The sequence below is a fragment of the Oryctolagus cuniculus genome, chromosome X (assembly GCF_964237555.1).
Source record: "Oryctolagus cuniculus chromosome X, mOryCun1.1, whole genome shotgun sequence".
NCBI lineage: Eukaryota > Metazoa > Chordata > Mammalia > Lagomorpha > Leporidae > Oryctolagus > Oryctolagus cuniculus.
Genome location: NC_091453.1, coordinates 56868104 through 56891175, shown reverse-complemented (window position 1 = coordinate 56891175; position 23072 = coordinate 56868104). Strand labels below are relative to the sequence as shown.

Sequence of the window (23072 nt, the reverse complement as noted above, 5' to 3'; positions counted from 1 at the left end):
AAGAAGAAAGAAGGATGGACCAGTTGAAACTTCGTGTGAAACCATATACTAAAAGCAATTCAAAATGGATTAAAGGTTTAAAGACCTGAAATTGTCAACTTTTTGGAAGAAAATACAAAAGAAAGGTTCTATATTAGGGTCTGTGAAATTATTTTTTAGATATAATCCTGAAAGTACGGACAAGATAGAAAACAAAAAATATAGACACGCAGGATTGCATCCATCTAAAATTCTTCTGCATACCAAAGGATAGATTTAACAATATGAAGAGAACTCATGGATTAAGAAATGTATTTATACTGTCAACCAGGATTACTGTACTCTGCAAAGCTCTCATTTATAAATGAAGGTGAAATAAAGACCTTCTATAACAAACAGAAATTGAACAAATTTGTCACCACTGTCCAGCTTTACAAAAGATACTTAATGATGTGCTACACACAGAAACACAGAAACATTGTCATCATTATGAAAGAAGGTAAAGGCAGAAAATCGCCAAATAAAAGTACAAAGGAAATCCAAAGTAAATAATTGGAATATTTATGAAAAATGGCAGGGCCAAGTTGTTATTTATCAATAGTCAACTTGAATGTAAATAGCCTCAACCTTCCAGTTAAAAGATACAGATTGGCTGAATGTATTAAAAAACAAGACCAATATATTTGCTGCCTACCAGAAACACATCTCGCCAACAAAGATACATGCAGACTGAAAGTGAAAGGATGGAAAAAGATGATCCATGAAAGAGAAACCAAAAGGAGCTGATATAGCCCTCCTAATATCAGACAAAATAGGCTTTCACACAAAAACTGCTAAAAGAGACCTAGAAGGGCACTATGTAATGATTAAATAGTCAATTCAGCAGGAAGATGTGCCTATAATAAATGTATATACACCTAATTACAGGGCACCTGGCTATTTAAAAGAAATGTTAATGGACCTAAAGGGAGACATAGACTCCAGTACAATACTAATGAGGGACAGCAATACCACACTTTCAGCAAGGACAAATGAACTAGATGGAAAATCAGTGAGGAAACAACAGAGTTAATTGACCCTATATACCAAATGGACCTAATAGATTTCTACAGAACTTTTTATCCTACAGTTGCAGAATACACGTTCTTCTCATCAATGCATGGAACTTTCTCTAGAATAGACCACATGCAAATAATTAAAAGTAGATAATAAATAAACCAAATTGAAATGAAAAAAGTAATACAAAAGATCAGTGAAATGAAGAACATTTTTTAAAATAAACAAAATGGACATACCATTGGCCCAACTAACCAAAAAAAAAAAAAAAAAAGAGTGTGAAGAACTGAATCAATAAAATAAGAGATGAAAAAGGAAATGAGATACCACAGAAATAAAAAGAATAATCAGAAATTACCACAAAGAGCTGTATGCCAACAAATCAGGAACCCTAGAAGAAATGGATAGATTCCAGGACATATACAACCTGCTAAAATTGAGTCATGAAGACAAGAGATTATTGGAATTCATAAAAGAGCTTGGTAAAGTGGCAGGATATAAAATTAACACACAAAAATCAATAGCCTTGGGGCCGGCTTTGTGGCGTAGTAGGTTAAGCATCCTTCTGCAGTGCTGGCATCCCATATTAGTGTTGTTCTGAATCCTGGCTGCTCCACTTCTGAACCAGCTCCCTGCAGATGGCCTGGAAAAGCAAAAGAAAATGGTCCAAGTACTTGCACTCCTGCACATGCATGGGAAATCCAGAAGAATCTGCTGGCTCCTTTCTTTGGATCAGCCCACCTCTGGCCATTGTGGGCATTTAGGGAGTGAGCCAGCAGATGGAAGACCTCTCTGTCCCTTTCTCTGTCTGTAACTCTGCCTTTCAAGTAAATAAATAAATCTTTTTAAATCAATAGCCTTTGTGTACACAGATAATGCCACATTCAGGAAAGAACTAAGATCAATCCCATTCACAATAGGTAGAAAAAATTAAATACCATGGAATAAATTTAGCCAAGGACATCAAAAATCTCTATGATTAGAATTTAAAAAAAACATTAAAGTAATAGAAGAAAACACAAAAATGGAAAAATCTTCCATATTCATAGATTGGAAGAATCCATATCACCAAAATGTCCATAATTCTGGAAGCAATTTTCATTTTCAATGTGATACCTATCAAACTACCAAGGACATTCTTCTTAGACATCAAAAAAATAAAACTGAAATTTATATGGAACCACAGGAGACCTTGAACAGCTAAAGCAATCTTATACAACAAAAACAAATACCAGATTTCAAGACATACTACATGGCAGTTATAATCAAAACAGCCTGGTACTGCCACAAAACAGATGCAGAGATCAATGGAACAATATAGAAACTCCAGAAATCAACCAACACATCTACAAACAACTTTTCTTTGACAAATGAGCTAAAACTAATACCTGGAGCAAGGACAATCTCTTCAACAAATTGTGCTGGGAAAACTGGATCTCATATTATAACTTATACAAAAATCCACTCAAAAATGGTTCAAAGTTCTAAATCTATGACCCAATACCATAAAATTATTAGAGAACAGTGGGGAAAACATGCAAAGCATTGACATAGGCAAAGAGTTCCTGAAAAAGACTGCAGAGGCACAAGCAATCAAAGCCAAAATTGACAAATAGGATTACATCAAATTAAGAACCTTCTGCACTGCAAAAACAAAATAAAACAAAACAAAACAACAACAAAAAAAGTGAAGAGGCAACTGACAGAATGGGAGAAAAGATTTGCAAACTATGCAACTGATAAAAGATTAGCATCCAAATTTATGAAAAGCTCAAGAAACTCAACAACAACAAAACAATCAACCCAGTTACGAAATGAACAAAGGACTTACACATTTTTCAAAAGAGGAAATCCACATGGCCAATAGACACATGAAAAAATACTCAAGATCACTAGCCATCAGGAAAATGCAAATCAAAACCACAGTGAGGTTTCACCTTATCCCAGTTACAATGGCTTTCTACAGAAATCAACAAACAAGAAATGCTGGAGAGGATATGAGGAAAAAGTTACCCAAATCCACTGTTGATGAGAACGTAGACTGGTACAGCCACTGTGGATAACAGTATGAAGATATCTCAGAAATCTGAATATAGCCCTACCATATGACCCAGTCATCCCTCTCCTTGGAATTTACCCAAGGGAAATGAAATCAGCATGTGTAAGAGTAATCTGTACCTTCTTGTTTATTACAGCTCAATTCTCAATAGCTAAGATACGGAATCAACCCGATGTCCATCAACTGAAGAATGTGTATTGAAATTATAGGATATGCACACCATGGAATACTACACAGCAGTAAAAAAAATGAAATCCTGTCATTTGTAACAAAATGGATGCAACTGGAAAGCATTATATTTAGTGAAATAAGCCAGTCCCAAAAGGACAAATACCATATGTTCTCCCTGATCTGTGGTAACTAATAGAGTACCTAAAAGGTATTCTATAGAAATGAAGTTGACGCTTTGAGATGAGATGACTTAGAGCAGTTCTTGTCTTGAAGGCTGAGGAACTTTTTTTTTTTCATGCCTTTTGTCGAACTCTTTACTTAGTATAGGGTTAATCTCATGTGTTTAAAGTTAATTGAAAATAGATCTTTGTAAAAAGAATGGGAATAAGAGAGAGAGGAGAAAGAAAGGTGGGAGTGTGGGTGTGAGGGCAAGTAGAGTGGGAAGAATCATTATGTTCCTAAAGTTGTGTTTATGAAATACATGAAGTTTGTATTCCTTAAATAAAGGTTTCTTGAAAAAAAAAACAAAAAACAAAAAAATCCTCAAGTGTGAACTCAAGGTGTTACTACTTGCTTATTAAATAAGTGTGACTTGATGAAAATGCTAAAAAAAGAGAGAGAAAAATACTTACAAACCATTTATCTAATAAGGTGTTAATACTTGAAATATATTAAATACTCAAATGATCCAATAGCAACTATCTATTTGCATGGAATTGAAATTTGTTTGTATATATCAACAAAATAACATCACATTAGACTGAGTGAAGAAGCCTTTTATTTTTTAAGCAAGATGCCTTAGTCACGTTAGTGCTGTTGTAACAGAAATATTTAAAACTGTATAACTTACAAAGAAAAAAGAATTATGTCTTACACATCTGGAAGTGGGAAAGTTCAAGATCCAAGGGGTGTGTGTCTGGTGAGGGTCTTGTTGTGTCACTTCATGGAAGAAGGGAGAAGGGCAAGAGAGAATGATAAAGCTTTTGAAAGAGAGGGAGGGGGCAACATATATGCTTTTTATCTGTAACCTACTTCCATGATAACCCATTGCCACTGTGATGACATAAATCCATTGCTGAGGGCAGAGCCCTTGTGACCTAATCTCTCTTAAAGGCCCCACCTCTCAACACTATTGCATTGGAAATTAAGTCTCCAGAATATGAACTTTGGGAGGCACAATCAAATCATACCATAAAACATTAAAGGTATTTTCAGTAATGTAAAATAAATGCCACTCTTCTCATGAACTACTTTGGGTTTTGAAAAATATTTTCATAAAATATGCTAACATGTCATTGTGTAGTGGATTTAGGATTATTTAAAATATATTAATGAATGAATATTGTAAAAGCTTCTCAGCTGTAAAATCTAATGTAACTCTCAATAGACATAACCCATATACACAAAAATCATTTGTGGGCATCATTAATTTTTCAGAGTGTAAGGAGCTCTTAAGATCAAAATATCTGATCATGACAGAAGGTGAGGCCATAACATTCATCTTTGTATCTTTAGTGGCTGACACATTTATTTGAACTGCACTGAATACCAAGAGGACTTGCAGAGTTGTGAACTATATAATAGTCACTCAAAAGGATAAGAATGGAAATTGATCAAGCTTGAGTAAAATGATTAACAATAGGCTTTGAAGGTCATGAAGAGCTTGGAAAATACAAACATGGAGAGGGACCAGTCTAGGATTGCAGGATTTTTTTTTTCAACCATAATAAGCTACGTACACGTAGGAATGAAGGATGTCATGAAGGGGAAAATGGTTGAGTTTTCTTCTTAAGCCACTGATTTTTCAGATACTTAGTGTTCAGCAAAGATACTAGTATCATTTTAAATGATCATGAGTCGTGTCCATAGAATGCTTTTTATCCCATGTTAGTTCTGAAGGTAGAATGTACTTTTCAATGAAAATGCCCCAGATACATCTTGCCATTGTACCTCTCTCTGGTCTTACCCTTTAAACCAATCTGGAGAAAGCAAATGGGAAGAGAGAAAAGTCTGTATATTTTTCAATTGTCTTAGGATATATTTGAACCCGTGTTGAATTACGGTTATGCCATTTAGGCAACTGAAATGCTTTTGTACTGTGTCAGGATTATATCTGTTTTATCTTGACAACTTGGAGTTTATTTTTACTTTTTAAGTGGAAATGTTTATTTTTAATTTCTGGTTCTCTGTTGCTAATATCTCTGTGGGTAAAATTAATTCAAGCTGAAATTTGGAATATGCTTTTGGCTCAGTAAGAACTTTAAAGATGGAAATGATCACTTATATTTTAACATTGAATTTCTAATGAAAGACTTGGAGACTAGATTTTTTTTTTTTTGGATGGAGACATTGTTGATTGTTAATATAATGAAATAGCCAGTGTGAGTGATAATCTTACTTTTTAATTTGGATTCAAATTGTGTTAAAATAGCCAGTAGATGAGAAAACCATATTAATAAAAATAGACTAATTTGATCCAAGATAATTTGATAATGTTTCTTATTTTTTTTCAACTTCATGATATCATATTATGCATAAACCCTAACAAAGATCTCTTTTAATACTTTTGGTTATCTCACTTCACTGTGTGAATACATTTATAATTCTCTATACAATGTTTATTTCTTTTTCAAAGGATTAATTTATTTATTTGAAAGGCAGAGTTACAGAGTGGCAGAGGCAGAGAGACAGAGAGAGAGAGAGAGAGAGAGAGATCCTTCATCTGCTCACTCACTCCCCAGATGGATGCAATGGCTGGAGCTGTGCCCATCCAAACCCAGGAGCCAGGCGCTTCTTCTGGGTCTCCCACGCGGGTGTAAGGGCCCAAGCACTTATTCCACCCTCCACTGCTCTCCCAGGCCATAGCAGGGAGCTGGATTGAAAGTGGAACAGCTGGGTCTTGAACTGGCGCCCATATGAGATGCCAGCACTGCAGGCGATGGCTTTACTCGCTATGCCACAGTACTGGCCCCTATACAATGTTTATTTCAACATCATTAGGACTTTTTAAATTAACCATTTAATTCTGCTTATTTATGTGTAACTTTTCAACAGCACAAGTAAGAAATAGTCATTGGCCCAGGTTGTGCATTGTGACCTGGCACATATTTACCTCTCTGACCTGATTTCTTAATATCATTCCTTTTGTTCCAACCACACTCGCCTCCTGACTGTGCACTGACCATGTTATGTATGCGTGCATCTCAAAGATCATACTTGCTCTTTTCTTTGCCTGGATTTTTACTGCTTGAAAAAAAATATATTTACTGTGTTTCTTCACCTGTCCTTTATTTTTTCCATTATGATCTTCTCAAGGAGGTGTCCTTTGTTCAAGAAAAACGTATTTCTGGTGCCTAAAATATAACAGGTGCTCAAGATATATTACTTGAATGAACAAGTGATTGTAATAAATATTTAAAAATACACAGGAGAAGAAAGGGTATTTATAATCCCACAACTTGGAAATCATCACGGATATTATTTTTGGCACATTAATGTTTACATTTTAGTTGTGTATTTATTTTATTTGAAATATAAGCAGAGGAGAGAGAGAACAAGAGCAAGAGCGAGCGTGTGAGAGAGAATCTTCCATCCACTGTTCACACCTCTAGTGTTTGCAACGGCCATGGCTGGGCCAGGTCAAAGTTAAAATCTGGGAATTCAATCTTAGTCTCCAAAAACTTGAGCCGTTGCCTAGTGTCCCCTGGATATACATTAGCAGGAAGCTAGAATCAAAGGAAAACTCAAACCCAAACCTAGGCACTCTGATATGACAAGCACTGTAAGAGGGAATGCATAATCTTATTTACATTGAAAGGGGAGACTGATTAATTTCACATAGTAATATAATTACCTTAATTAGCTGGAGGGACAGAACTCTGATATGATTTTCCTGTTTATTCTTTGTTTCATAGTATATTTGTGTTTTCTAACTCATCACAAATTATCTTTGATGATTTACATCTATTCTGGAAAATATCCATTTCATCTTAAATATAAAGGAGTCCCCAGTCCTATAACTTTAAACCCCTTTGCACATATAGATATAAATTCTTTCCCAGCCTAATGTGTAGTATTTGCATTGTGTCTATTTCGCTTTTTTCCTAACTGGCTAAAATTTATTATAGCACTTTGAACTGGAAATAGAGATAGAAAAAATTAGGTGAGAGTTACTGCTATAGATGGTGAGAGGATATTCTCTATTTTTTTAATGGTCTTAAAAAGATTTATTTATTTATTTGAAAGGCCAACTTACAAAGACAGTTCTGGTTCACTCCCCAGATGGTTTCAACAGCCAAGAGAGGGCTAGACCAGGTAGAAACCCAGGAACTGCATCTTGATCTTCCACATGGGTGGCAGGGGTACAGGTACTTGGGCCGTCTTCTGCTGCTTTCCCAGGCACATTAGCAGGGAGGTGTATTGGAAGTGGAGCAGTCAGGACTTGAAAGAGTGCTCATATGGGATGCCAGCATGCAGGTGGCAGCTTAACCTGCTGTGCCACAGTCAGACCACTATATTTATAATTTAAAAGTTTTGTAGACTATGTCTACATGTGGATTTTTTTTCTCATTGGTTTTACATACAATATGATTAAAACATTATTTTCAAAGAAATATTTTCTGCTTATTCAGAATAAGATAAAACAAAATATTATAATATCATATGAATTCTAAGTAACAATTTAAACAAAAAAATGCTACATCAGAATTAAGATTATCTTCACCAGGGCCTGCAATCCTTTCCTTTCTCTTTTTCTCAGATAATAACATTGTTGTATAAAAATATTTTAAACACTCCTCACATGATTCATACTTTTGACACTGTCTGTTACATTGAATGTCACTTTTCCTATTCAAATCTACTTTCCTTGCTTGAACTAGTCTTACCAACACGTGTTCTGTCTTCCTTTTGCCTCCATAAACCATGGGCATGCTGCTACCAGATTAAGTTCTTAAAGCACAGCTCTCACAATGTCACTTCCTTGCTAACAACACACAAATTCTCTCTTCTCTTATTTCCTACCAAATTAAGTCAAAGCTTCTCATTCGAGTATTTAAAGTCCTCTTTAAGTCCTCATAAATATATGGAATCCGATTGTATTTTTAGAGTTTTAATTATATTTCCCTACATAAATCCTATTATTATTTAAATGATCCAAACGCTACTTTTTCTTACTTTATCTACTTTGGTTTTTGTCACCAGCATATCCATTTTTTTTTTTACTAATACTCCCAGGTGCTCATTATATAATGCCATAATTTCTAGCTATCAAATTTCTGTTCATCACTCAAGTCCTATTTGGAGTATTATTTTCTCTGTAATGCCCTTCTTTATCCTCCAATTATATGTGATCTTTTCCTTCTTTGCTGAGACGTGAGACGTTAAGCAGGGTTTTCTTAGGGTACCTTATTTTGTGTTCTATTATAGCTAGTTTTGTCCTTGGCTTGCCTCTTCTAATGAATTTTAATTTCCTTGAGGATACAGACCAGTTCTTATGTTACTGCTTTTCTTCACTTTCTAGCATTATATCTTTCATGTAGCAGATGTTAAATAGGTATTTGTTGAATTACATTGAGTATTAACTTACATTTTCCGTCAGGATTTCTGCATGTTCAGTGTCCTAAAAAACTCCTAGAATTGTAACAAGATGAAAAATGGTTCATTAATCCTGCTGTTGGACAGCATTGCAAGTAGTATTACAGTAAAGCTTCACATTTAGTCCTTTGCAACCTATAACTAGTGTAACCACATAATTCATCTCCTAAACTGGGAACTTTCAGACTTAAAAGAGGAACCATTAATAATTATTCTAGGACAATAGGCATAAACCTGGACCATCCTGGGCAATCTGGAGTGTTAGATCACTCTACTTACAACTTAATTCACATGGTATTGCCTCTTTTCTCATTAGGTTTTAGCCCTACTGTTCAGTCAAGTGTGTACTGAATATGCTTATTCTTGAGATATTTCGTTAAATGATAAGTATATTGAACTGGTGTCTTGTTAAAATGAATAAAAACATTCTCAAAAGATTCAATGAACTCATGCAACTCCTCATGTTGTTATTTTGCTAACGATGGCCTGAATCTCAATTTTCATCACAGGCTTGTCTAGATGTATATATTAATAACATGTTCAGTGTATGAAAGCATAGATGCTACTATAAGATAATAAACACATGTTAGTATAATATAATAAATGCATAGATGCTGATATAATAAACACTTATAGAAGAAAGAAGAAAAAATAAACACATAGATGTTAGTATAACATAATAATGCATGCCAATCATTCCATTTAGTCAATTCTTTTTTTTTTTTTTTTTTTGGCGTTAGGAACAGGTTTTATTATATTGGCTGGAATGCTCTAAATTCATGAAAGCTTTTGAGAAAATCTTCAATTCCCAACCCCTTTAGAAGGTGTGTGAGACCAGGGACAGCTACGAATCAGCATGCTCTAGCTCTGCCCCGTCTACAGCAGAGGGGTCTCAGCACAGTGTCGTGAGAACCCCTTAGGCAGCGGCAGCGGCAGTGCTGACCTGCGGCCTCGGCCTGCTCTGCGGACGGTGTCTCGGTGTCTCGGCTCCTAAGGTGTGGTCACGCCCTTCACATGCATCAGGAGGGAAGCGAGGCACCGTGTTCGTGTCCCCGTGAGTCAGGCTTGAAGGATTCCTAAACACTGTGTGGCACTAGAAACCGCATGCTGTACCAAGTCAGGCTCCTAGTAAGCTACCAGATTCTATAATAAAATATTATAGTCATTAACTGATAACCAATATAAAAATCTGGCCCAGAAAGGCCAGAATAGAAATACGCAATTTTCTTGATTTAAGATGGTCAAAAGTGTGGGTCTGGTTTTGTTTTAAAAAAAGAAAAGAAAGAGCTCTACACATTGTTTAAGCATGTGTAAGAAGCCTTTGTGTGTGCTGACTTTATCACGAGAACTCTAGCTGATTCTGTATGAGGGTTAGGGAGACACATCTGCAGCAGTGCACATGAGAAAGGAACTCTGAAAAAGGCAATCTCTCAGGTTTAGGAAGGACCAGGTTCTGGGAAGTACTTCAGAGGAACGGACAGTAATTCTAGGGCTACAGCCAAGGACGGAAGACTTCCGGAGGTTCTTCAGCTTCTTCTCGATTTTGAATGTTGAATAAGCCACTGAAGTGTGATATCTATGTTATCCTTTTCTTTGCAAGAAATTGAATAGCAGCAGATTTCTCTATCCTGAATAGCAGACAGATTCATTTTTTCAATTAGCTGTTTCTCATCCAAGGCACTGGGGAGATCTCTCTTGTTTCCAAGTACTAGCACTGGGATTCCTTGTAACTGTGGTTTGTCTAGAAGATTGTGTAGCTCATTTCGGGAGGCCTCTATTTTCTCACGATCTGCAGCATCTATCATATAAACAATAGCGTTGACTCCCCTGCAGTATCGTTCCCACATGCTCCGGAAGCGGGGCTGTCCTCCTATGTCCCAGATCTTTATGGTGACGTTACCTTTCGTGACTTTCCTCATGTTGAAGCCCACAGTGGGTATCATGTCTTCACTGAACTGACTTGACGCGATGACATTGACGAAGGTGGTCTTGCCCGAGTACTGCAGCCCCACGAGTGTGAGCTCCATCTCCTCCTTCCAGAAGAGCGAGCGGAACCAGTCCAGCAGGCGGGAGATGAGCGCCAGCATGGCGACGGCCGGAGCGACGACGCGGGGCGCGGCGGCGGAGGCGGCTTCCACACGGGCGGGCCTCCGCCCGGACCCCAAAGGCTGCCCCCGGGCCCAGCGCAACGCGGGCGGAGACGGGTGGCGGCGGCAGAGCCGGGAAGCCGAGCGGTCATGTGACCCGCCCCGCCCCAGCGGGCTCCGCGCGGCCGCCACCCCCATTTAGTCAATTCTAAATAAGAGGGTACTTCAAAAAGTTTGTGGGAAAATGAGAGTAAAAATAAGTTTATTCTTATGCAAAAAAACTTTGAAATCCCTATGTATGAGCGGTCATCAAAAAGCTCTTGGAAATGCATATTATGAAAAAACTATGGGGTTCTGCATGGTGATGCACAGGGAAAGCTATTTGCAATGCTGGCATCCCTTATCAGAGTGCTGGTTCAAGTCCTGGCTTCTCTGCTTCCCTTTAATCCAGCTTCCTACTAATGTGCCAGGGAAGGCAACGCAATGTGGTCCAAATGCTTGGGCCCCTGCCCCACTGTGGGAGACCTGGCTCCTGACTTCAGCCTGGCCTAAAACTGGCTGTTGTGGCCATTTCGGGAGTAAACCAGCAAATGGAAGATCTCTTTCTCTCTCTCTGAATTTCAAATACATAAATCCTTAAAAGAAAAAAAACAAAGAACAGAAAAGGCTGTATTTAGTTTTCAAAATTTTTGCATCAAAATAAATTTATCTTTGAATTTCATTTTCCATGAACTTTTTAAATTCACTTCATATTTGCCATATATATTCAATATAAATTTTTAATCAATAAAGTATTGCAGATGCAAGTCCTTATCCCTGTAAGATCCTCCCTGATTTCATTCCCCTCCGTCTTTGCTCAATGTTGAGAGAACTGGGAAATTCCAGATTGATGTTGACCAGTGGAATGACATTAGATTGATTTTCATATCCACAAGAACGGCATTTATCTCCTTTTATTTAAGTTTTCATATAGGTCTTTTGGTAGTTTCCTCTATAAAAGTGTTCCATATCTTTCGTTAAGTTTGTTCCTAAGTACCATATGGTTTTATTGCTAATATAGCTATTTATTTTAATAAATAATATTGTAAATTCAAATTATAGCTGACATGAATCACATTGATATGAACATTTTTATTAAGAAATATTACTGATATATCTTATTAGTAAAATTATGCAAATCTCTTAGATTTTTTCCAAGTGAGCAATAATGAAATTGATACTTTTGGGTTTTTTAATCATCATTTTATTGAATTTTTTATAATTGTTTTCAATATCAAATTTAATTGAAAACATTATAAGCAAGATAAACATCCTGAAATGATAGGATAATTAAACAAATGAGAGTAGAACAAAACAATTAAATATTATGTAGTCGTTAAACATAATAAGTACAGGGGCAGATATTTGGCCTAGTAGTTAAGATGTCAGTTGGAATGCCTGGATTTCAAATTGGAGTACCTGGTTTGAGTCCTGACTACAGTTCTGATTCTGGCTTCCTGATAATGTGTGCCTTGGGAGGCAGCAGATGATGGCTAAAGTAGCTGAGTCCCTGGCACTCCATGAGAAATTTGGATTGGGTTCTAGGCTTCTAGGTTTGAACTTGCCCATCTCTGGCTAGTGTGGACATACGTAATGAGACAATAGTTGGAAGCTCTCTCTTTCTGTCTCTTTGTCTTTCTCTGTTTTTCAAGTTAAATGAAAATAAATTAAAAATGATGATTGCAGATGTTTATTTATTTATTGAATAGCTTATTAAAAACTTTTAAAGCATTATGTATTCAATTTTGTGGATTTAGAAACTTTTATTTTTAATTGACAAATGTGTATTTTTATGAGGTAGACTATAATGTTATACATGTACACACTGAGGAATGATTAAATCAAGCTAATTTGTGGTAAGATAGAATTTAGTTTTTTAATAATTTTAAATATATAATACATTATTATTATTAACTATAATCACCACACTGTACAATAGATCATTATAATCTATTACTTCATTCTAATTAAAACCTCATATCCTCTAACATTTCCCCTTTCCCAATCCATTCTCCTGCCCAAACCAGCCTCTGATAACACAATTCTACTCTTTACTACATGAATTTGACTTTTTAGTATATCACAAATAATGAGTCATGTAGTATTTGTCTCTCTGCAAATGGTTTATTTTACTTACCATAATGTCTTCCAGGTTCATCCATATTTTTACAAATGAAAGAACTCTACCATTTTAATGCTGAATGGCATTCTCTTTGTGTGTGTGTGTGTGTGTATTACATTTTATTTACCCATTCAACCACTAACAGACAGTCACTTGATTTCTGTATCTTGGCTATTGTAAAAACTGCTGGAATGAGCAGAAGAGTGCAGACATCTCCTTGATATACTGATTTAAATTCTTTTGTTTATGTATTCAGTAATGGGATTGCTGGTCATATGGTGATTCTAGTTTTTGTATTTTGAAGGGCCTCTATACTGTTTTCCATAATGGCTGTATTAATTTACATTCCCACATCAGTGTACATATCTTAATATTCAAAAATTTTTAGGACAGCCATTCTAACAGGTGTGAGGTGAAATATTCTTGGGGCTTTGATTGGCATTTCCTTGATGATCAGTGTGGTTAAGCACTTTTTTTCATATCCCTGCTGGCCATTTTTATGACTTCTTTTGAGAACTGCCTGTCCAGGTCATTGACCAGTTTTTCGCTGAGTTGGTTTCTTACTGTCAAGATGTCTGAGTTCCTTAACTATTTTAGATACTAACAGATTATTCTACTTAGACATATTATTTGAAAATAGTCTTTCCTCATCTGTGGGTTGTCTCTTCCACTTTGTTAATTGTTAAATAAATATGTTAGCTAATAATTCTAATAATATGATTGAATACAAATTAAGATACTAGGTGTCTTTATCTTGTTCCTGCTTGTAATATTTCACCATTAAGTTTGATATTTGTCATAAATTATCTTTATCAAGCTAAGGAAGTTTCTATTTACATTTTATTAAGAGAGTTTAGCATAAAGAGTTTTATCAAATTATTTGTGTTTATAGAAGTGATCCTATAGTTTTTCTCATTTAATCTAATAAAGTTTTTTAAACCTTTTATAGGATTTTCTTAAAAACAATTATTCTATTTACCTGTAAAGCAAAGGAGAGGGGGAGAGAGAGAGAGAGAGAGAGAGAGAGAGAGTCTTCCATCTCCTGGTTTACTCCCCAAATTCCTGTAATGTTTGGGGCTGGGTCAGGCCAAAGCCAGGAGCCAGAAACTCCACCAAACTCTCCCATGTAGATGGTGGGACCCAAGCTCTTGGGCCATCCTCTGTTACTTCCCCAGGTACATTATCAGGGAGCTGGTTTGGAAGTGGAGCAACCAGGACTCAAACTGGCACTCACATGGGATGGTGGTGTCAGAAGTGGTAGCTTAACCTACTGTTCCACAACACTTGCCCCTAAAGCTTTAAATTACATTAATCAGTTTTCTATTTATCACTAAACTTGGTACTCTGAAACTATGTTGATGATTTTTTACTTTAGAATTTTATTCTATGATCTAATGTGAGAATGACCTATAATTATCTTCATAGTGTTTTTGCTTGTGATATCAAAGTTACAGAAGTCTCATATAAAGATAGGATTTATTATTAATTTAAAGTTTTTTTCTTATAAAATATTTGATGTAACAAATTATTCTTTGAATGTATTGTAGTTAATTATGAAAAAATTTTGATCTACTATTTCCTATTGAATTGAAATTAACTATTGATTCCATAAACTCATAATGTATAGTTTTTTAGAATTATTTACATTTGTTTTCCTGAGTCATTTTTATCAAATATTTTTCCAGCATATGTTGATTTCTTTTATGCTACCAAATTTACTGGCATAAAAATTTGTCACATTCTCCATTTAAAAGAAAAGCCATTAACAAACTGATGTAAGAAAGATGATGAAATAGACTATTAGAAATTTTACCTCCTTTCAATAGAAACAATAGAATAAACATGAATCAATTCCCTCTAAGACAAATTCAGAACATATTTGAAAGATCCCAACATAATGGGCAATTGAGGTAATAATCATATCAAAATGGGTCTCCTCAAAAAAAATCAATGTCCAGAAATTTTCAAAAGGTATCTTTATGATCTTTCTACCAATGCACAATGACTCTGCTAAAAGATGATAGGTCCTTTGGGGGAATGCTAAGGAGGAGAAATAGTACAGAAGTTCCTTGACTTACAACAGGTTTATGTCCTGATAAAGCCATCATGAGTTGAAAATATCATAAAACAACAATGCATTTATATACTTAAACAACTAAACATCATAGCTTAGCAACACAGTACATTGCAGAATGATACAAGTTGTTTATACTTATGATGTGGATAACTGCCACAGCAACCTCACAAGAATATTATACCATGTACCACTAGCCAAGGAAAAGATCTAAATTCAAAACTTGAAATACAGTTTCTGTGGAATTTATATTGCTTTCATACCATTATATAGTTGAAAAATCCCAAGTTGAATCTTAAAGTCAGGGACTGTTTTGGTTTGCATATTTATTTGGTTTCTGAACATCCCTAAAAATGCCCCTGTATTGAAGGCTTGATCCTTACAGTGGTGCTTTTGGATGATGGTGAAATTTTGGGGAGATTCCAATAGGAAGTTCTTAGGTCACTTGTGGAATGCTATTGGAAAGTAGTTCTTATGATAGAAGTTGTTTGAAAATCTTGAGTTGGGTCCAACCTCCCTGCTTCCTGGATCAACCTTCTTTCCTCTGCACATTTTCTGCCATTGTCATTCTAAAACCTCATCATAGGCCAAACCAATAAGGCTGTTTATCATGGACTTGAAACTCCAAGACTGTGAGCTAAATAAACCAATCTTTCCTTCATAATACCTTATATCTGGTATTTTATCTTTGTAACACAAAGATTAACACAGGGCCCATTTTCATAACCAATTTGGTAGCATTTCAGGATCTTTACTTAAGGGACATGGACCACAGGTTATTCCAGGACCTTGGGTCGGAAAACTGGCTCAAGTCTGGTAACAGAAAATCATAACTCTATTTCTTATCTATATTTTTTATTTAGTAAATATAAATTTCCAAAGTACAGTTTTTGGATTACAATGGATTCCCCCCCATAACTTCCCTCCCACTCGCACCCCTCCCATCTCCCACTCCCTCTCCCATTCCATTCACATCAAGATTCATTTTCAATTATCTTTATATACAGAAGATCGATTTAGTATATATTAAGTAAAGAGTTCATCAGTTTGCACCCACACAGAAACACAAAGTGTAAAATACTGTTTCAGTACTAGTTATAGCATTACTTCACATTGGACAACACTTTAAGGACAGATTCCACATGAGAAGTAAGTACACAGTGACTCCTGTTGTTGACTTAACAATTTGACAATCTTGTTTATGGCGTCGGTAATCTCCCTAGGCTCTAGTCATGAGTTGCCAAGGCTATGGAAGCCTTTTGAGCTCGCCAACTTCGATCTTATTCTGACAGGGTCATAGTCAAAGTGGAAGTTCTCTCCTCCCTTCAGAGAAAGGTACCTCCTTCTTTGATGGCCCCATTCTTTCCACTGGGATCTCACTCACAGAGATATTCCATTTAGGTCTTCTTTTTTTTTTTTTTTTTTCCAGAGTGTCTTGGCTTTCCATGCCTATAATACTCTCATGGGCTCTTCAGCCAGATCCACATGCCTTAAGGGCTGATTCTGAGGCCAGAGTGCTATTTAGGACATCTGCCATTCTATGAGTCTACTGTGTATCCCACTTCCCATGATGGATCGTTCTCTCCATTTTTGATTCTATCAGTTAGTATTTGCAGACACTAGTCTTGTTTGTGTAATCCCTTTGACTCTTAGACCTATAAGTGTGATCAATTATGAGCTGAAATTGATCACTTGGACTAGTGGGATGGCATTTGTACATGCCACCTTGATGGGATTGAATTGGAATCTCCTGGCACATTTCTAACTCCACCATTTGGGGCAAGTCCGATTGAGCATGTCCCAAATTGTACATCTCCTCTCTCTCTTATTCCCACTCTTATATTTAACAGGGATCACTTTTCAGTTAAAATGTAAACGCCTAAGAATAGTTGTGTGTTAATTACAGAGTTCAACCAACAGTACTAGAACAAAAAAATACTAAAAGTGATAAAGTATTACATTGTACATCAACAGTCAGGACTAGAGCTGATCAAGTCACTGTTTCTCATAGTGTCCATTTCCCTTCAACAGGTTTCCCCTTTGGTGCTCAGTTAGTTGTCGCTGATCAGGGAGAACAGATGATATTTGTCCCTTTGGGACTGGCTTAATTCACTCAGCATAATGTTTTCCAGATTCCTCCATCTTGTTGGAAATGAACAGATTTCATTGTTTTTGACTGCTGTATAGTATTCTATAGAGTACATGTTCCATAATTTCTTTATCCAGTCTACTGTTGATGGGCATTTGGGTTGGTTCCAGATCTTAGCTATTGTGAATTGAGCTGCAGTAAACATTAATGTGCAGACAGCTCTTTTGTTTGCCAATTTAATTTCCTTTGGGTAAATTCCAAGGAGTGGGATGGCTGGGTGGCATGGTAGGGTTTTAGTCAGGTTTCTGAGGATTCTCCAGACTGACTTCCATAGTGGCTTAACCAGTTTGCATTGCCACCAACAGTGGGTTAGTGTCCCTTTTTCCCCACATCCTCTGCAGCATCTGTTGTTGGTAGTTTTCTGAATGTGAGCCATTCTCATCGGGGAGAGGTGAAGCCATATTGTGGTTTTGATTTGCATTTCCCTGATTGCTAGTGATCTTGAACATTTTTTCATGTGCCTGTTGGCCATTTGGATTTCCTCTTTTGAAAATTGTCTATTGAGGTCCTTGGCCCATCTCTTAAGTGGGTTGTTTGTTTTGATCTTGTGGATTTTCTTGATTTCTTTGTAGATTCTGGTTACCAACCCTTTATCTGTTGCATAGTTTGCAAATATTTTTTTCCCATTCTGTCGGTTGCCTCTTCACTTTCCTGACTGTATCTTTTGCAGTACAGAAACTTCTCAATTTCATGCAATCCCACATGTTAATTTTGGCTTTGACTGCCTGTGCTTCTGGGGTCTTTAGGAGACAGTGGATTTAAATGACACTATAGCCCAAATGGATCTAACAGATATATACAGAGCTTTTCATCCTACACATAAAGCATTTACATTCTTCTCAGCAGTACATGGAACATTCTCTAGGATTGACCACATACTAGGCCATAAAGCAAGTCTCAGCAAATTCAAAAGAATTAGAATCATACCATGCAGCTTCTCAGACCATAAAGGAATGAAGTTGGAAATTAGCAATTCAGGAATCCCTAGAGCATCTGCAAACACATGGAGATTGAACAACATGCTCCTGAATGAACAATGGGTCATAGAAGAAATCAAAAGACAAATCAAAAATTTTCTGGAAGTAAATGAGGATAACAGCACAGCATACCAAAACTTATGGGATACAGCAAAAGCAGTGTTAAGAGGAAAGTTTATATCAATAGGTGCCTACATCAAGAAATTGGAAAGGCACAAAATAAATGAGCTTTCAATTCATCTCAAGGATCTAGAAAATCTGCACCAAACCAGACCCAAATCTAGTAGGAGAAGAGAAATAATTAAAATCAGAGAAGAAATCAACAGGATTGAATCCAAAAAAACATTCCAAAAAATCAGCCAAACGAGGAGCTGGTTTTTTGAAAAAATAAACAAAATTGACACACCATTGGCCCAACTAACTAAAGAAAGAAGAGAAAAGACCCAAATCAATAAAATTAGAGATGAAAAGGAAACGTAACAACAGACACCACAGAAATAAAAAGAATCATCAGAAATTACTACAAGAACTTGTATGCCAGCAAACAGGGAAATCTATCAGAAATGGATAGATTTTTGGACACATGCAACCTACCTAAATTGAACCAGGAAGGCATAGAAAACCTAAACAGACCCATAACTGAGACAGAAATTGAAACAGTAATAAAGGCCCTCCCAACAAAGAAAAGCCCAGGACCACATGCATTCACTGCTGAATTCTACCAGACATATAAAGAAGAACTAACTCCAATTCTTCTCAAACTATTCAGAACAATTGAAAAAGAGGGAATCCTCCCAAATTCTTTTTATGAAGCCAGCATCACCTTAATTCTAAGCTGGAAAAAGATGCAACATTGAAAGAGAATTACAGACCAATATCCCTGATGAGCATAGATGCAAAAATCCTCAATAAAATTCTGGCCAATAGAATGCAACAACACATCAGAAAGATCATCCACCCAGACCAAGTGGGATTTATCCCTGGTATGCAGGGATGGTTCAGTGTTTGCAATCAATCAATGTGATACACCACATTAACAAACTGCAGAAGAAAAACCATATGATTATCTCAAGAGACACAGAGAAAGCATTTGATAAAATACAGCACCCTTTCATGATGAAAACTCTAAGCAAACTGGGTATGGGAGGAACATTCCTCAATACATTCAAAGCAATTTATAAAAAACCCACGGCCAGCATCCTATTGAATGGGGAAAAGTTGGAAGCATTTCCACTGAGATCTGGTACCAGACAGGGATGCCCACTCTCACCACTGCTATTCAATATAGTTCTGGAAGTTTTAGCCAGAGCTATTAGGCAAGAAAAAGAAATTAAAGGGATACAAATTGGGAAGGAAGAACTCAAACTATCCCTCTTTGCAGATGATATGATTCTTTATTTAGGGGATCCAAAGAACTCTACTAAGAGACTATTGGAACTCATAGAAGAGTTTGGCAAAGTGGCAGGATATAAAATCAATGCACAAAAATCAACAGCCTTTGTATACACAGGCAATGCCTCGGCTGTGGAAGAACTTCTAAGATCAATCCCATTCACAATAGCTACAAAAACAATCAAATACCTTGGAATAAACATAACTCTCTATTTTTTAATGAATCAAGTTAGACTTTTGCTGACTTAATATACAACTTTTCTGCTTATACAGATCTGCTTATAGGTTTCCTATCTATTTCATTTTCAGGAACACTGATTAACTAGCTATATCATAGGTCACACTATCCTAGTTGTTCCTTTGACTCTGTTCTCCCTTACAATAAATATTTCCACCTTGCATTTGGTGGTTGAGTGCCATTACTTGGCCTCTGCCACCTCAAGACCCAATTAATTATTTCTGTTGCATTTAAATTTTTCAGTTCAGTGACTGTGGTTCTCATTGTAAGTTCTGGCTTTCAGAGAAGAGTGATAACAGAATTCTTCAAAGATGCTGGGGCCAAATGTTTGCACCCCTACAACCCCCATGAGAGAAGCAGAAGAAATGTGTGGCTCCTGGAATCAGCCTGGTGAAGCGCTGGCTGTTTCAGCCAGCTGGGGAGTGAACTAGCAAATGGATGATGATCTCTCTCTTTCTCCCCTCTCTAACTTTTATTTTCAAAATAAATAAATAGGCCGGCGCCGCGGCTCACTAGGCTAATCCTCCGCCTTGCGGCGCCGGCACACCGGGTTCTAGTCCCGGTCGGGGCGCCGGATTCTGTCCCGGTTGCCCCTCTTCCAGGCCAGCCCTCTGCTGTGGCCAGGGAGTGCAGTGGAGGATGGCCCAGGTGCTTGGGCCCTGCACCCCATGGGAGACCAGGATAAGCACCTGGCTCCTGCCATCGGATCAGCGCGGTGCGCCAGTCGCGGCGGCCATTGGAGGGTGAACCAATGGCAAAAGGAAGACCTTTCTCTCTGTCTCTCTCTCTCACTGTCCACTCTGCCTGTCAAAAAAAAAATAAATAAAATAAAAAAAAAAAATAAATAAATAAATAAATGTACATTTTAAAAAACCCCTTCCTTTACATTAAACCAAAAGAAGTTGGGTATCTCCAACTCACCCACAATGGGCCATCTTTTGGTCCATGATTTAGTTAACCATTGAAACAAATTGAAAGGGCCCTTTGAAACTCTCTAAGCTCCAAAATTAAATGTAATATTTCAGTTTAGTGGGCTCATGTCAGTAAGCTCAACTAATAAAATTTTATATTTCTTACACAATGATCCCACATTCTTAATATACACTTTCATACATGTTAACTGGATTTATGCTAGTATAAAGTAGATGATTCAGTTAGGTTATTTGGAGTGTAGTGCAACTCCTCATGGATCACACTTTGTACTTCACCTTTAGGAGTTTCCTGGGACTTGAGTCTAGTTGTGGCTGTAGAAGCAGAGAGAGATGATGAGGGTTGGTCCTACAAAGAATCAGCATTGTCTTTAGTAACTACTTCATCAGAGGTCATTACAGTTCCTTCTGGCAATGCAAGACTAATCCTGACAGAGGTAGACAGGTTGACACCACTGTCGATGGAAACGCAACTACCGCTGGAGATGGGAATGATGTTGCTTCCACTGGGAAAGAGAAAGGGTATTTTAGTTGTTAAAAAAAAAAAACTCACCAGAAATTAGAAGCTCAATCACTCCAGCATCATTGAGATCTTCAACATACCCCCTTCCTAACTTATAAGATCTCCTGGTCTCCCAATCAATGCACTCACTGTAACAGTGATCCTGTGAGGCTGAGAGTTCAACGTTCACTGTAACTCAGCAAGTATAAGATAAGAACTTGAATTTGATTTTCAGGAATTTCAACTCTGTGTCTACAGAAGAGAACATTCTCCTTCAAGGCACACCTAGAAGCTCTTAGGTTATTTATATGGGCTTCACATGGAGATTTGAATCCCAGAGCTCATTCTTTTCTTTAATCACTTGCCCAATGACATTAGAAGCATCCCAGAACCATCATTACATTCCACAGCTTTCCACACATATTTGAATATATATTTAAATATATATTAAATATATGAAATTAAATATATGGAATCATACACATAATCACATATACACACTCACAAGTTCCTTGTATCTTTTAAATAGTTCATCAGAATTACCCAATATAGATATTTTGTATATCTATATAAGCTTTTCATTTCTGGACTATCAGTGATCTCTATACTATTGGGAGTGCCCAAAGCATTTTAAGTATAATCAGATTAGAGAACCAATTCCACAAACTCCAAAAACAATTCAGGAAACTCATGCTTAAAATTATGGCCCACTAAAACTACTCCTAGTGACAAAATCTACATTAGGGTACTCTTGAGAGTCAGACATATAGGGTACATACTTGAAGGTCTTCTTTCTGTGTCACTCCATGGTGGAAGGGGTGTGTGTGTGTGTGTGTGTGTGTGTATGTATGTGTGTGTGAGAGAGAGAGAGACAGAGAGAGAGAGACAGAGACAGAATACGGAGGGAGTCAAATTTGCCCTTCTATAAGAAACCCACTCCCATGATAACAAACTCCTATAGTGATACATATATATGTACATATATATATATATATAATTTATTTCACTTGCCTATAGGTACTGAGAAGTCCTAAGATAGGACATCTGCATGCTGCAGAACCAGGAATGCCAGTTGAATGTCTCAGTGCATATTCACGGGCCTTAGAGCCAGGCAAGCCAAAGATATAGTAACTCTCAGTCTGAAGACCTGAGAATCTAAGGATCATTTGGTACAAGTCCCAGAATCCAAAGGCCAGAGAACCTGGACTCCTCATGTGCAACAGCAGGAGGAGAGGGAATCCTAGCTAAAATCAAGAGAAAAAAATCCTCCTTTTCTTTGTCTTTTTGTTCTATCCATACCCTCAGATGCATAGCTGGTGTCCACCCAGTGTGAATCATCCTTACTCAGTCCATTAATTAAAACGCCCATTTCTTACAAAAATAAACTCAGAAGCTGTTTCAGTCTGTTTTTGCTGCTATAATAGACTACCACATACTGGGTAATTTATAATGATGGTTAATCTATATCTCACAGTTCTGGAAGCTGGGAAATCCAAGATTGAGTGATTGGTATTGGGTGAGGGCCTTATTTCTGTGTGATTCAGAAAGGCAGAAGGAGGGTAGGAAGAAAGAGAGAGAGTGCCGAATTGTCCCTTTTATAAGGAACCCAAACTCCTTGTAAGAAGGACTCTAACTCATTCCTGAAGACAGACACTATGACCTAATCACCTCTTAAAGGTTCTACCTTTTCTTGCCATTATATT

At 36.8% G+C, this 23072-nt stretch overlaps 1 protein-coding gene across 1 annotated transcript; it reads right to left on the bottom strand.

Annotated features, from left to right (window-relative positions):
* Positions 1-9842: 9842 nt before the first annotated feature.
* On the bottom strand, positions 9843-11026 carry LOC100339519 (ADP-ribosylation factor-like protein 8B). The gene has a single exon (XM_008273000.4). The coding sequence runs from the start codon at positions 10945-10947 to the stop codon at positions 10387-10389; it is 561 nt and encodes a 186-aa protein (XP_008271222.1). The 5' UTR covers positions 10948-11026; the 3' UTR covers positions 9843-10386.
* Between the last annotated feature and the right edge of the window lie 12046 nt (positions 11027-23072).